Source organism: Silurus aristotelis, assembly GCF_946808225.1.
Source record: "Silurus aristotelis genome assembly, chromosome: 6".
NCBI lineage: Eukaryota > Metazoa > Chordata > Actinopteri > Siluriformes > Siluridae > Silurus > Silurus aristotelis.
Window position 1 is genome coordinate 9,756,922 of NC_139579.1, and position 15,722 is coordinate 9,772,643.

The 15,722-nt window shown below is 46.1% G+C and overlaps 1 protein-coding gene across 1 annotated transcript in view; it reads right to left on the minus strand.

The window, feature by feature from the left end:
* The window catches only part of kcnh8 (potassium voltage-gated channel, subfamily H (eag-related), member 8), a 75,473-nt gene that overhangs the window by 36,101 nt on the left and 23,650 nt on the right, over positions 1 to 15,722 (minus strand). Inside the window, exons 10-12 of the mRNA XM_083543415.1 lie at positions 14,985 to 15,188; positions 8,868 to 9,067; positions 1,713 to 1,962 (exon numbers count right to left, since the gene is read on the minus strand). Of these exons, the coding sequence (XP_083399541.1) occupies positions 1,713 to 1,962; positions 8,868 to 9,067; positions 14,985 to 15,188 (654 nt within the window). The remainder of the gene's footprint in view (positions 1 to 1,712; positions 1,963 to 8,867; positions 9,068 to 14,984; positions 15,189 to 15,722) is intronic.

A 15,722-nucleotide genomic window follows, 5' to 3' on the forward strand; every position in this document is an offset into this window, starting at 1 on the left:
TAGAAATGTTCTATAAAAGTAAGCAAGGCCTACTTTTATTCACCACTGGATATAAACAAGGGATATTAGCATGTTCCCTTGACTCTGATATCCTGTGAAAATAAAAATGGCCTTTTTCAATATGTTACACCAATTTGCCACACTTTTTTTGGTTTGTTCAAAGCTCCAGCAACATTTTACTGTCTCCATAATGCTTATGTCGATGCTTATTTCAATTACATAATCATTTCTAGAAATGATTGGCAGTAGCATTTATAACATCTCCTACTCCAGTGACTCACTCACAAAAAAGGAAGCAAGTAGAAATTACTCGTGGTATCTTGCACTTCAGTAGTTTAAGTTTGAGATGCTCCACAAACTGGGGGCGCAGATGGCGGTGAGAGATTTCCAGTTGTGACAGGGGGATGGGGGGTGTTATTATTAAGTGCTCTCTGTTGCATTGTACAACAAGAAGGTAAAAGGAGGAGGGATGAGAGTCTCAGGAAGGTGTATGTGCATGCATGTGTATGTGTATACATACAATAAAACTGAAATAAAGCAATCAGTTTGAAATGCAGAATTTACAAGATCAAAATATTGAACATACAATTAGATCTATTGACATTTTTTGCATAGTCTTACCACTGTCAATGGTTCTAAAGTCTGGAAACCATAATTATCACCAAATGAGGCCAGGTGTTCCCAGACTTTGCTCCCAGAATTGTTGGTTTGCTTTATTACTTCCTGCTGTGGAGGTAGTAAATGGTCCTGATTCCTATACAGTCAATGAAATGCTGTTTTAACCCCCTCAAATAGAAGTTAAAAGTCTACACTTTAATTTAATTTTCATTGCTTTATTTCAAATAAATTGTGGTGGTCCAAATATTTTATGAACTGACTATACATTCAGTGTATAAGTATATACATATTAGGGATGTGCCTCTCTATAATTGAGGCTGATGCAATTTGCATCTCAATGCATATCCAACGGATACATATGAAACGGATTCGATTCACCCATATTACGATGCAGTGCGATCCGATTAAAATTTTATTCAACACAATGCGTATAAGTGCAATACGATGCAATGGAAAAATGATGCTATGCAATTCAATATGGTACAGATATTTCACTTTTATTTCTTTGGTTCAGACAGTAAATCATATATCTGTGTGCCTTCTGACTTCTAACTGATGGTCCTTTCACAAACAGGCTTTTTAAGTGCAAAAAAAAAAAAAAGATAAAAAGAAAATGATTAAATAAAACCAGACACTGTTTTCCATTCTGTCTCCAGGAAGATTCAGCTCTACCTCTTCAATGATAATCTATATTCTATGTGACTCTCAGAACATGTCTCAGTCATTGTTGTGATACGTCATATTCACGTAGCAGCAGTGGTGCTGAGAGAACTCGCTTGAGAAACAGTTTAGCGAGGAGAAATCAATTTATATTGCTTACAGATTATTGTCACTTACTATATAAAAAAAGTATAGCACATCTACTAATAATTATATATAAATAATCGTTTTTTACCGATCCAAATATCTAAAAACGATGCATCACAATAAAAATGCCAACTTGTATCCGCTGCCCACTTTTTTAAACGGATGCATCACATCGTTAACTTTTATGCAGATGCATTAATGCGAATCAGTCATTCTAACCATCCCTAATACATATAAATATACACATACTGTACATTACCATATGCAAATGTCCATGATTAACTAACCGAGAATAGCAAGCACCATGCCATCCTTGAGCACCTCCATTGAACCAGAGCAGACAAAGAAGAGGGCCTGCAGTGCATCTCCTTGCCGCAATAGGTATTCTCCAGGCGCACAAAAAGATGTCTTTATGTGCAGTGACAGAGAGCGCAGACAACCACGACTCAGAGATGAGAACACAGCCAGCTCCAGAATTTCCTTGTTCAGGTGCATGGCAATGTCAGAACGCAGCTCATCTGGGAAGTCTTTCAGGAGCTAGACCAAAGAAATGACACTAATGTTGAAGAAACCACAGTTAAGGCACTAATTAAACAATCAGCTAGTATCAAAATAATTAACAGTAACTTTATTATTTGCTGTATAGCCAGCACTATTAACACAATCTTAGCTGCCAGATGAGAATGGGAAAAAATTATTTGAAATGTAATTTATTGATCTGTGAAATATACCCAATAAGATTGATTATGAACATGTACAGATGTTACCAGTGCTTTGAATTCAATTTAGTAATATTATATAACATCCATGTGTTGTGCTCTCCTAACCGAGTCAAAGAGTCAAGCACTGATGTTTCACTCTTCTCTTCAGCTTCTTTTGCAAATGTCCATTCATCACTCATCCTTTCAGCCTGACTAGAGCCTGTCACACCCTGATCTGCTTCACACACTCATGCCCTCACTCTCTCACTCTTCCTTTACTCCCTCAGTTCCCTTCTGTCAGAGTTCCATTTATTATTCATAACTCTGTGATTTAGCTAGGTGTTTATATTCCATCTTATTTCTCTTTACTGCTGTTGCTTCTGGTAAAGAGTGTCTGGGTTCAAATGCAGAAACTCTCCTTTACACTCCTTCATTACCTGAGCACAGTTTAAAACAGCATAATTATTATAAAATATTTACAAGAATATTTTGTGTTTATGCTTTATGTTAAGTATGGTTTTACTAAAACGAATACTGGCTAATCTCTCCCCTGGTGCTGCATCGTCCCTTAAGAGGAACTTCCCACCAAGTCCCTTCAAACGTCCTCAGCTATGGTGGGCAAAGTTTATACAGCAGCGGGTCAAGCTGGTGGCTGTTTGCACATCATGGCGGTCCTGCAAGCCTACCAGGCTGACCTTTTTAATGAAATAGATAAAGGAGATAAAAGGAGTCATGACAACATCTTAGAGCTGCATCATGCTACAGACCAGGCTCTCAGGGCCACTAAGGACATCGCTAGGGCCATCGGCCCGTCTATGGCAGCCTTGGTGGCGGCTGAGAGGCACCTTTGGCTGACCCTGTCCGAACTCTCTGACAGGGACTTTCGACTGTTCTCCTGGATGCCTCCAACTGGCCTGTTTGGTGACGCCGTTAATACGGTTGCCAACAGGTTCCAGGAGGCGAAAAGACCGTAGGCGCATTTCAGTGCTTCCTCCCTTGCTCTCATGGGGCTGCTCTGTGGGCATAGCCCCAGCCCAGTACGAGTGGGCATCAAGAGGTCCCGACTTTTATTTAGGCCGACTTTTCGTAATACATGGACACCAGAGACAGCTGTGTTCATGTGTATGACCACCAGACGCTGTTACCGTACAGGAATCATGCACCCACTAATCTGCATGACCTGAAGCTGGTGGCCGGAAGAGGGGATGTCCGAAGCGCTGCTTGAGGAAGGAGAAGCATGGCAAGTGGCGGGTGTCTGTGCTAGGCTGAATGCTAACCCTAGCAAACCGAACACACTGGATCTTGTTTACACGAACATCCCCGACACGTATCATGCGGAGCCCCGCCCCCATCTTGGCTACTCAGAACACATCTCTGTTAAGCTAATTAAGGAAGCCCCGTGCTGGCCAGGCCAGCAATGGTTTGCCGACCTAGTAAACCTTCTCGAACACCCTCCCTGGGAGATTAATTTCAATTCAATTCAATTCATTTTTATTTGTATAGCACTTTTAACAATTAACGGTGTCTCAAAGCAGCTTTACACAGATAATGCGGTCATAAAAATTAATAAGATGTTCTTTATAAGTTTAAGTTGGCATCCCTGATGAGCAAGCCAGTGTAGTCCTGAGTCAGTGTAGCAGACTGTTGACATTAACTACAGTCCAAATCCATCTTCAAAGAATCCCAGTTCACAGAACTTTCTATATCCATAATTTCTCTAGATCTGCTCCTTTACCTAAAAAAAATCTACTTATAAAAGACTTGACTAAATAAATATGTTTTCAGCCTCGACTTGAACAGCCTCGGCTTTATAAGAAAAAGATCTGCCCCCTGCTGTAGTCTTCATTATTTGTACCAACAAATAGCCTTCACATTTTGATTTAAGTAGGCATGGGGGATCATATTGGTACAGAAGTTCACTCAGATACTGTGGCGCAAGACCGTTAAGTGCTTTATACGTCAGAAGTAGTATTTTAGGGAGCCAGTTTAGACTGATTAAAACAGGGGGTGATGTGGTTATATTTCCTAGATCTAGTAAGGACTCTTGCTGCTGCATTCTGAACTAACTGAAGCTTATTTATGCACTTACTTAAACAACCAAATAAAGCATTACAGATTCTAATCTAGATGTAACAAAAGCATGAACTAGTTTTTTTGCATCCTGTAACAGCATAATTTTAGCAATAATTCTAAGGTGAAAGAATTCACATTATTATTCACATTAGCCTCAAAGGAAAGACAAGAGTGAATAATCACACCAAAGTCTTTGACTGCTGTACGACTGTTCCTCCCAGGCAAGATCTTCTGCCTCAGGCAGGGGGCACTTTGCGTTACCTCTGCCCGAGCTGTGGAGGCTGTGGCTGTTGCCCCTGAGGGGGCACAGCTCTTTGCCTTTATTCTCTCAGCCAAGGTGGTAGAGACCATTCTCAAATCCAAAGCTCCCTCCTCCTCTTTGCAGCTTGTCATGTTCCGCTTGCTGAACAGTCTCTAGTGAAGTGGCATGTTTTGTCCGCCGTACTCTGAGGCCTCAGTCTCAGATGTGACCCAGAGTACCTTTGTGGGACATGGCTGTAGTTCTGAAGGTCCTGTCTAAACTTCCTTTCGAGTCCTGGAGATTTCTAACAGTCAAGACTGATTTTCTACTGGCCATCTCTAAATTAAACTTCACAGCCTTTGCCTGACCCCCCTCCAGTCTGGAGCTCACCCAAGGCATGGCCAACACAAGACAGTGCAAGACAACACAGGACAGTGCAAGACAATACACAAAACACAAGACAGTGAAACACAAGACAGTGCAAGACAAAACAGGACAGTGCAAGACAATACACAAAACACAAAATAGCTTCGCCTGTAAACCTGTCGTAACAAAATAAGGTGAACAGTAGCAGAACAATTTTAACAAAATATTGTGCAAATAAACAAATAGCAGCAATCAAGATAAAAGTGAACAGTGCTGATGAGACCCGTGATGGGTCTCATCAGCACTGTTCACTTTTGTGTAGCACGACTGTGTAGCAACGCACAGCTCGAATCATATCATCAAGTTCGCCGATGACATTGACCGTGATGGGCAATGTTATCGGCGAACTTGATGATATGATTCGAGCTGTGCGTTGCTACACAGTCGTGATTCAGCAGAGTGAACAGCAGTGGACTAAGCACACAGCCCTGAGGGGCTCCAGTGCTCAGTGTGTTGGTGCTGGATCCAGAATGACTCTGCCAGGATTGTTGTCTGGTCCAGCAGACTTCCGTGGTTTAACTTTGCATAGAGTTTTCCTCACTTAAGCTGTGGTTATACAGAGCACCTGGTCATTGGGAGGAGGGATGGTCTTCCTCGCCACCATGTTCTGCACCTCGAACCGGGTGTAGAAGTCGTTCAGCGCATCTGGGAGGGAGGCGTCACGGTCACAAGCAGGTGATGTTGTCTTGTAGTTCGTGATCGCCCGGATGCCCTGCCACATGCGCCTGTCTCCGCTGTCCTGAAAGTGGCCGTGAATTCTCTTGGCGTGTGCCTCTCTGATGGCACGGGACAGTTTGGCCCTTGCTGTTTTCAAGGCCGCCTTGTCCCCTGCTCTGAAGGCGGAGTCTCTTGTTTTCAGCAGCGCACGCACCTTGGCGGTCATCCACGGCTTCTGGCCGGGCCGTGTGGTGATGGGCTCCAAGTTGATCGACATTGGTTGCAGCTTCCCTGAACATGTCCCAGTCAGTGCATTCAAAGCAGTCCTGGAGACATGGATCCTCTGGCCAGGTTCTCACTTGCTTTCGAGCTGGTTTGAACGCCTGCTGAGTGGTCTGTATAACAGAGACGTTATACAGCATAACAGAGACGTGGTCTGAGTACCCGAGATGGGGGCGGGGCTTCGCCCTGTATGCGCCCCGGATGTTTGTGTGAACAACATCCAGCGTGTTTTCTCCTATGGTTGCAAAGTCCACATTCTGGTGAAATTTGGAAAGCACAGTCCTGAGATTTGCATGGTTGAAATCTATACAATAAACAATCCGTCAGGGTGTGTGTTTTGTAGTTTGCTAATGTTTCTAATCCTGAGTCCTGATTGCTATATGATCACTAATCATAAAACAGCTCCAAAGCCTCAATGCGTCCATATTTTTGTTTCAATTTAGCACCAAAGTATTTGTGGGATTACTGGTAAACAATGCATATTTTGTTATTATATGCACATTATATACAAATGTATATACCGTAATTTCCGGACTATTAAGCGCACCCAAATATAAGCCGCACCCACTGAATTTTACAAATATTTTTATTTTAAACATAAATAAGCCGCACCTGTCTATAAGCCGCAGTGTCTAGTGTCTACACCAAAACCAATTAAGTTTACACAGGCTTTAACGAAAGACACGTGTAACAATGTAATGGGTAAATTATGTGTTTATTATTTTCTGATGCTCATTTCTAAGTTTCTTTGACTAACCCTTAATGCTGTTGCCAAGAAAAATAAAAAAGCACGAGTTTTAGAAACCTGTCTGTACTTATTTAATTTCTGTTGCAACTGGAGTTAGCGAGCTATCCATTAACCCTGATACAACGTGTTACAACGGCTTGTATCTAAACAGTAGCCTACCATGTATGTCATTGTTCACTGTCTTCCTTCCTTTCACAACTACTGTATTTCTCTGGGGAGTTTATATTTTGTCATCGTCCAGGTGTACACAAACATACCTGGGGCATACACAGCCATTCCCCTCCCCCACTTGGGTCAGTCTGATCACCTCTCTTTGTTCATGCTACCCAAATACACACCACTGATCACACGGGTGAAACCAGCTTTAAGGACAGTAAAAGTATGGCCAGAGGGGGCCATTTCTTCTCTACAGCAAGAGTTTCAGGATACTGACTGGAACATGTTTGCCTCACAGGCCACACTGGACTCTCACACGAACATGGACATTTACACTTAATCTGTTTTGGACCATATCAACACGTGCATTGACAATGTCACTACCGTGAAACACGTGAAATGCTTTCCTAATCAGAAGCCGTGGATGTCCATCTCCTGTTGAAAGCAATAGATGCTGCTTTTAAATCTGGCAACGTAGAGGACTACAACAGAGCTAGGGCCAACCTGAAAAGAGGCATCAGGAAAGCAAAACTCATATTTAAACTCCACATAGAAGAGCACTTCCACAACTCTGACCCCAGACGCATGTGGAAAGGCATCCAGACCATCACAGACCACAAACGCACAGCTCAACCAACCAGCAGAGCCTTCCAACTGAATGAACTCAATAAATTTTTTGCTCGTTTCGATCAAAGCACAGAACATTTGACCTCAACCAAGGACTCTTCTACAGCTTACAGCCCACTTTCACTCTCAACAACAGACGTATATTCAGTGTTTAGCAAAGTGGATGCACGCAAGGCAGCTGGCCCGGATGGTATACCGGGACGTGTTCTCAGAGCATGCGCTGGACAACTGGCACAGGTCTTCACTGACATTTTCAACCTGTCACTGGCCCAAGCCACGGTTCCTACATGCCTGAAGACCACAACCATCAATACCTGTGCCTAAGCACTCAGCTGCCAAATGCCCGAATGACTTTCGCCCAGTCGCACTTACCCCTATCTCTATGAAGTGCTTTGAGAAACTGGTCCTGAATCAACTCACTGCGGGCCTACCACCTACACTGGACCCACACCAGTTTGCCTATCGCCCGAACAGGTCAACAGAGGATGCACTTTCCACAGCTCTTCATTTAGCCCTCACCCGCCTGGATAAAAGCAACACCTACATCAGATTGCTGTTCATTGACTTTAGCTCTGCGTTTAATACAGTCCTCCCCACTGTACTGATCACTAAGCTCAGTGACCTGGGCATCTGCACCTCCGCTTGCAGATGGATTCTGGACTTTCTCACCAACAGACCTCAGTTAAAAAGAGTTTTACCAAAAATTGGTTGTCACAGGAGTCCTACCATCAGTGCATGGTTGGAAATCACAATGGATATTTAAAAAATTTAGCAAATAACAAAATTTGTAAATCATAAACTGGAACAATTTGCTTCATCCTGGGAAAAATATATTTTAGTGAAAATGTAAAGAACGATCACTCCCTATATGTAAATAGTTTCTATACTATACATAATACTATAATGTCTGATGTACATCTGATAGAAATGCAATGTCTATTTTTCTTTTATAAAAAAAATTAATAAAGAAAAATGTAAAGACATTCGGTGCCACTCAGATGAGGATGGTTTCCTTTCGAGTCAGGTTTCTTTTAAAGGTTTCTTTTACATGACATATCAGGGAGGTTTTTTTTTTGCCACAGTCACCACTGGCTCGCTCATTGGGGATAAGCTTAAAAGTATAAGCAACAAACTTATACATTCTCTTTTTACAACTTTATAATCTCTTTATCTCTATAAAGCTGCTTTGAGACAGTGTCTATTGTTATAAGCACTAGATAAATAAATACAAATTGAATTGAATTTTGTATCAATTGAATGAACTAAGTTTCACATCCAGTCATTTTAGCATCTCAACAGGTTTAACAATCAAGAAATCTTTTTTTTATTTGTGACCTTCTCATGCTAATTAATGTAGTTACTGCTATCCATTTGCAGATGATGGTGAATTTGAGGATGAGTAGTTGCTGATAGGCTTAGTTTTAGCTTGACTCTTTTGCCTCAGCTTTTATAAACAAATAGAAAACAAGACTTGTATGTACTGTAATTCATGAAATCACTCTTAAAACACACATTGCATGGAAAATAGTACCTCATTTGAGTCGATGCCATTGTTGACAGACCAGGTAGTCTGGAAGTACTCTAGCATGCGTTGCTTGAGGATTTGCGGCAGGTGGTGCACTCTTATGAAGTCCTTCAGGTCTTTAGTGCGTGTATGGTATGAGGACCAGCGTGAGTATATGCGCTGAATGATAGCTGTCACATTACCAAATACTAGAGCATGCATAAGTGCTGACATGGAGACACACACACACACACACACACACACACACACACACACACACACACACACACAAACAACTTTAGTATTTGTTCATACAAAAATTAGTACATTTTTATGTGTAAATAGTATATACATTATTTGGTATGTTGCTCGTTGTGTATGTCATATACACTAACCACCCACTTTATTAGGAACACCAGCACACCTGCCCATTCATGCATCTTATCAGCAAATAGTGTGGCCACAGAGCCATGCAAAAAAAAATCAAGAGCTTCAGTTAATGTTCAAATCAATAGAATAAAAAAAAAAATCTGTCATATATATATATATATATATATATATATATATATATATATATATATATATATATATATATATATATATATATATATATATAAGAGACGCTGTGTCGCAACTCTTCGGGAACGCCCTGCGTTGTCCGCGCTCTGAACCACAAGCGAAATCTGGCCAATAGGCAAGTTGTGATGTCATCGGCGGGCAACGTCGCGACGACCAGGAGCTACAAAATGGCTGCGCAGTGGTAGCGACACTGGCTTTTGCACAGAAAGAGGGTAAGTGCTGCAGGGACGCAAGGAGTGTGAACAGCTGCTCCGACTTCCTCCACTGACTCGTCCAACCGATTCTGCTTCTCCTGGTCGGCGGCTAAAAACGGAGGATAGGTCTTGTGGGAGCCGTAGGCACCTTAGGCACATACCCAGGTTTCGTATAGAGAAACGCGCTGGCCATGCTAGTGGCAAATTCCAAGCGAGACGGGGTCTACGGAGAGAGCCTGCAGATCCCCGATCCCCTTCAACGAGGAAATCACCACAAGGAAAGTGGTGTACCGACAGGTACCTAAGGGCCACTTCGGCCAGGGGCTCGAAGGGGGGCTCGGATAGAGCCGCCAACACAATGGCCATGTCCCAGACAGGCACTCTGGGTCACGACCCGGGCCTCAACCTCCGGGTGCCATGGACCAGAGGGTGCCTACCCAGCCTCAGCCACGTCTGTACCATGGCATCCAGCCCTAACTGGGCTGGGCGAGAGAGAGAGAACCAGAGGGGACAGTGTGAAGTCTCCTGAGTCCCAAACAGATCCACCTGGGCTCTGTAAAACCTATGCCATATCTGCTCCACCACCTCGGGCTGGAGTCTCCATTCCCTAGGCCTCGGCCCTTTCCTCAAAAGGGCGTCTGCTCTCCAATTCAACTGTCCCAGGATATAAACGACTCTCAGTGAGAGGAGTTTGCCCTGGGACCACAGAAGGATCTCCTGCGCCAGCTTGTATAAGGGGCGAGACCGGAGACCCCCCTGGTGGTGAACATAAGAGACCACTGACGTATTGTCCGTACGGACCAACACATGGTGACCCCTCAGGTCCGGGAGGAAGTGTTTCAACCCCAGAAACACGGCCATCATCTCCAGGCAGTTTAGGCTCAAACGGCATAGGCTTTAGGCACATCTAAGGCTCAAACAGCTTGCCACGAGACCTTGATGGAATGGTGTGGATTCCCTCTCCGGGAGAACCCACTGCCCTGGAGCCACCACTGAAGGGGTCTCATATGGGAAAGGCCAAGCGGAATCACACTGGATGCTGCCGCCATGAGACCCAGCAGCCTCTGGAACTGCTTCACAGTGAGTGACTGGCCTTCTCTCACTCTCCTGACTGCAGTGATGATAACTGCGATCCGGGCGGGAGACAACTGTGCCCGCAACCTGGTCGAGTCCCACACCACGCCCAGGAAGGTGGTTCTCTGTCATGGAGAAAGCACACTCTTCCCGGCGTTCAGTCTTACCCCCAGGTCCTACATGCAGACGAAAACTACATCTCGATGCCGGACCGCCTGAAGCTCTGATCGAGCCAATATCAACCAGTTGTCGATATAATTCAAAATGCGGATGCCCTGGAGCTGCAGCGGGGGCAGCGCTGCATTCAAGCACTTTGTGAAGATACGGGGTGAGAGTTCCAGACCAAACGGGAGGACCCGGTATTGGTAAGGTTCGCCCCCGAAAGCAAACCTCAGGAACCTCCTGTGTGCGGGATGGCTACGTAAAAGTATGCGTCTTTTAAATCTATCATGACAAACTCACGAATGAGCAGTTCAAGGAGCGGAGATCTGGAATTGGACGCAACCCGCCATTCTTCTTCGGAACAACGAAGTACGGGCTGTAGTAGCCTGACTCTCTGACCAAGGGGGGAACCACCTCAATGGCCCCTTTCCCCAGGAGAGCGCGCACCTCCTGTTCCAGGACCAGAGCCTGCTCGGGACCCACCACGGTGCAACGTTCTTTCGGGCGGAGATAGAGGAAGCAGACAGATAGAGGGGGGCTGTGCCCTGAACACATCTTATGGAAGAGCGAACAAACCGGCCTCCTGTCTATGATTGGCTCACCCATCCGCAGCGATCTTTTAGACGGAGGTGGGGGGGAGATGACCGCTGGAGGGGGCCGTGCTCTGAAGCACATCCAGTGGCAGAGCCAACGGCCTGGCCTCTGGGTGGCGCTGGGGAGGGACAGGAACTGTAGCATGAGGTGTACACTTCCCCTTTTATGACGTAAGCCGTCAGGACTTACATGCCATGACCCGTTTGTTCAAAGCAAGGTGACCCTCAGGTCAGCTGGCTCCTTCTTGTGCCAAGAGCGTCGCCAGAGGCCCCTAGGCCCACCCCACGGGGATCTGGTGGCAATGCTCTCTTTCTGGGCTACGCAATGCCCGGAAGGACCAGGCTGGGGCCACCGCCAAATGGCCCCTTGGAAGCGGCGAGGGAGGTACTGTGGAAAGCCAGCGACTGGTTTGTAGATTCCTGGAATCTGTCGACGACCCCCGTTACAGCATCGCCGAACAGCCCAGGAGGAGCCATTGGGGCAATCAGGAGCACAGCTCGATTCTTGTCAGGGAGGTCTGACAAGGTGAGCCACAGATGCCTTTCTGTGGCCACCAGGGCTGCCATGGACAGGCCAACGGCTCACACCGTGTGTTTCGTGGCCCTGAGGGTTAGGTCGGCAGCGCAACGGTTTAGTAGGAAATGCATCGCCCTGTAACCACACTTCTTAGCCCCAGCTACGTTCGCATAAAGCGAGGTATGCTTGGAAAACTTATGCGCCGTGTACGGGGTCTCCCAGGACCTGGACACCTCAGTGTGCAGGTCGGGGAAGAGTGATAAGCCTTGGTACCAAAGCTGTGACATGGGGCGCAGGAAGAGCTCATTTAGCTTACTGGCCGCGAAGAGTCCACAGGCTCCCTGACAGTACCCCCCCCTCCAGGGGCGACACCTGACGCCCCAAAACCCACCTATGCCAGGCGGGCCAGGGCACTCCGAGGAAGGCCTCCTTAGACCCCTGGGAGCAATGGAGGCCTGGTGAGCATCCTCTGCGGAGAGCCGGAATGGAACAACACCTTGCAGGAGGATCCGGAACGGAGCTCTCTTCGGGACACTGAAGCGGAGACGAGCTCGTGGGGTCGCTCGGAGGCGGAGACGAGCTCTCGGGAGGAGCCTGGAGCAGAGTCGTGCTCTCAAGAGGGACCAGGAGCCGAGACAAGCCCTCTTGAGGAGCCTGGAGCAGGGCGGAGCACTCTTGAGGAGCCTGGAGCTGGGCGGAGCTCTCTTGAGGGACCTGGAGCTGGGCGGAGCTCTCTTGAGGGACCTGGAGCTGGGCGGAGCTCTCTTGAGGGACCTGGAGCTGGGCGGAGCTCTCTGGAAGGACCTGGAGCTGGGCGGAGCTCTCTTGAAGGACCTGGAGCTGGGCGAAGCTCTCTTGAGGGACCTGGAGTTGGGTGGAGCTCTCTTGGAGGTCCTGGGGCGGAGCCGAGCTTTCCGTGGGCGAGATGTCGCCTTGGAAGGGGCTCTGGGATGTGGCGTCGTCTGGAGAGGGACTCGGAGGAGTCACTTCGCCTTCTGTGACCGGAGGTGTCGGCTCGGCGCTCTCGTGACAGCTCTGTGGCGGCGCGGCGCTCTCGTGACGGCTCTGTGGCGGCGCGGCGCTCTCGTGAAGACTCTGGGGCGGCGAGGCGCTCTCGTGAAGACTCTGTGGCGGCGAGGAGCTCTCGTGAAGACTCTGTGGCGGCGAGGCACTCTCGTGAAGACTCTGTGGTGGCGAGGCGCTCTCGTAAAGACTCTGTGGCGGCGCGGCGCTCTCGTTAAGACTCTGTGGCGGCGTGGCACGCCCACGGGAACCTCGGAACAGAGCGGCACGCCTGTAGAAGCTCTGTGACGGCATGGTGTGCTCGCCGACGCTCGGAGATGGTGTGGTGCGTCCACGAGAACCCCGGAACACAGCAGCACACTGGTAGAGACCCTGAGATGAAGCAGCCCTCTCATCAAAACATTGGGGCTGAGCTGCAGGCTCATGGGAGATCCGGCACGGAGCCGCGTGCTCTTGAGAACCTTGGAATGGAGCACCTTCCTCCTCAAGGGGACTGTAGTGGAGATTCACCACCTCTATCCCCAACTTCCCCAGAAGCAGCCCGCTGAATTCGGCGAGTGAGCCGAATTTGCCCCCTTTGGCGCTCCATAGTGAGCTGGCTTTGGCAAGAACTTCACCAGACAGGAGGGAAATACAGAGGGCAATCTTGGCTCGTTCGGAAGGAAACCGGGAAATGTTAACAGCCACATACTCGCCGATGCCTTGCAGAAATCCGCCCAATTCGTCTTTTTTCCCCGAGTAACGAGCCGGTAATCCCCTCGCGCTCTCTGAGGGGCGTGGCGCAGCCACGCTCGCATGATCCGGCTTCTGTGGATCTGAACCGCGAGGAGCGGCACTGAGCTTCCGGAGGAAATCCGAAGCCGGGTTCAGCTGCCGATCCGTCGCGGTCGGAAACGCGGTGTGTCGAATCCGCGTTCGGTTTGGGTCGATCGTTCTGTCAGGCTGCAGACGCGGAAGCAGATAAAGTCCAATCATGTTCTTTATTGAGGTGCAAAAAACAAAACACTCATGAACCGATGAAAACAAAAGGAAACACAGACATCCGCTCGTAACGAAGTATCCACTATGAGCGCTAATGTCCAACGCCTAATTCCAATGCAAGTAGAGCTTTCGGCAATGAGTACTCCAATAAGGAAATGGAGTTCGGAGAAATAGCCAGCGGTGAATCCCGGCGTTTGAGCAGCCACGCGATTTATTGCATGACAATACAACGACCGACAGCCTGTGACTCAAGAACGTGAGTTTATGTAGTCTGATCTTTCATGAGCCACAGCTGTCGGTAATCTTGGGAAGCAGCGTGACTGCTATCGAGGGGGGGCGTGGCAGGGTGAATCCCTGACAGCTACAGAGGGGGGCGTGGCAGGGTGAATCCCTGACAGCTACAGAGGGGGAGCGTGGCAGGGTGAATCCCTGACAACTAGATTACCAATAAAAACTCATAAATAGACTATATGTTTATTCCCTTCACAGGAGAGAAGACATGGGTGGACACAGATCAATTACTTTTATTAATCTACCAAAAAGTAGTAAACAATTAAATGAAAACGTCCACATAAAACAGAAAGTTAAAAGAAATATGAACTACATATAGAACTAACTAATACAAATTATAATCTTAACAATACAAAACAAATAAATAAACCAAACAATAGAACTGAGGGTGCCAGCAAGGGGAAAAATAAGTAAAGAACAGCAAAAAAACCCTAAATCACTTGCACGCACCAGTGCATTCAATCCACACATCACATAGAAAAATTACAAGTTAGACACACGCACCCTTTAGAATTAACAAAAGACAACTACTAACAACCAATACACAAAATAACCCTTAAGGATATCAAAACAGCAACCAAGATGTCTAAATATTAATAATGTAAACAATTTAGAACATACTATCATCAGAAACAAACCCAACAACATTAAAATCCGACAACCCTAACACTCAATAACCACCCAATAATATTTTAGTAGAAAAAAAAGTGGCACAGGTATACATCCTTACCTCCAATAAGCATAATGCAGATAGAGAAGATCTTCTCAGCATCAGTATTAGCAGAGACATTCCCGAAGCCCACACTGGTCAGACTGCTAAGAGTGAAGTAAAGTGAAGCAATGTAGACACTGCGCAACTTTGGACCACTGTTAGCTGAGCCATTCACTGTGGTATAAGGGATCTCCAAACGTTTTCCCAGCTCATGCAGCCAACCTAAGAGAGTTTAAAAGGACAAACCAAGATCAGTGTGAACACAAAAAAGTTAAATGTGAAAAGCATGTAAAAAGTGAGATAATATGAATTAAAGTAGCAAAAAAGGACATGATATAAAACTTAAAGTACTCTGAAAAAATACAGTGGTTAGGTTTAGTGATTAAGTAAAAAAATTACTGTCCACCACTGTCAGTTTACATGGCATTCTCATTTTGTTGCATCAATCTTTAGGTTCACAAATATTTATTTGTGATAAACACTAATGTTAATGCCTTAACATCACCAGAGAATAATTAATCATTATTCTTCACCGACTTCACAACACAGTAACTTTCAGGGAAACTGATAAATACCAAGTAATTTTAATTTTAAGTGTTTACAGGTGGGAACAGCTTAGGAATCTATTATCATTGAAATACAATGGCAATCGATAAGCTAACCTAATGCAAACTGGAGATTTCTATGATAATGTTAAAACTGTGTGAATGGTCAAATACAGCAAATAACCAGCTCAAAAACTAAACAAGAAACTAA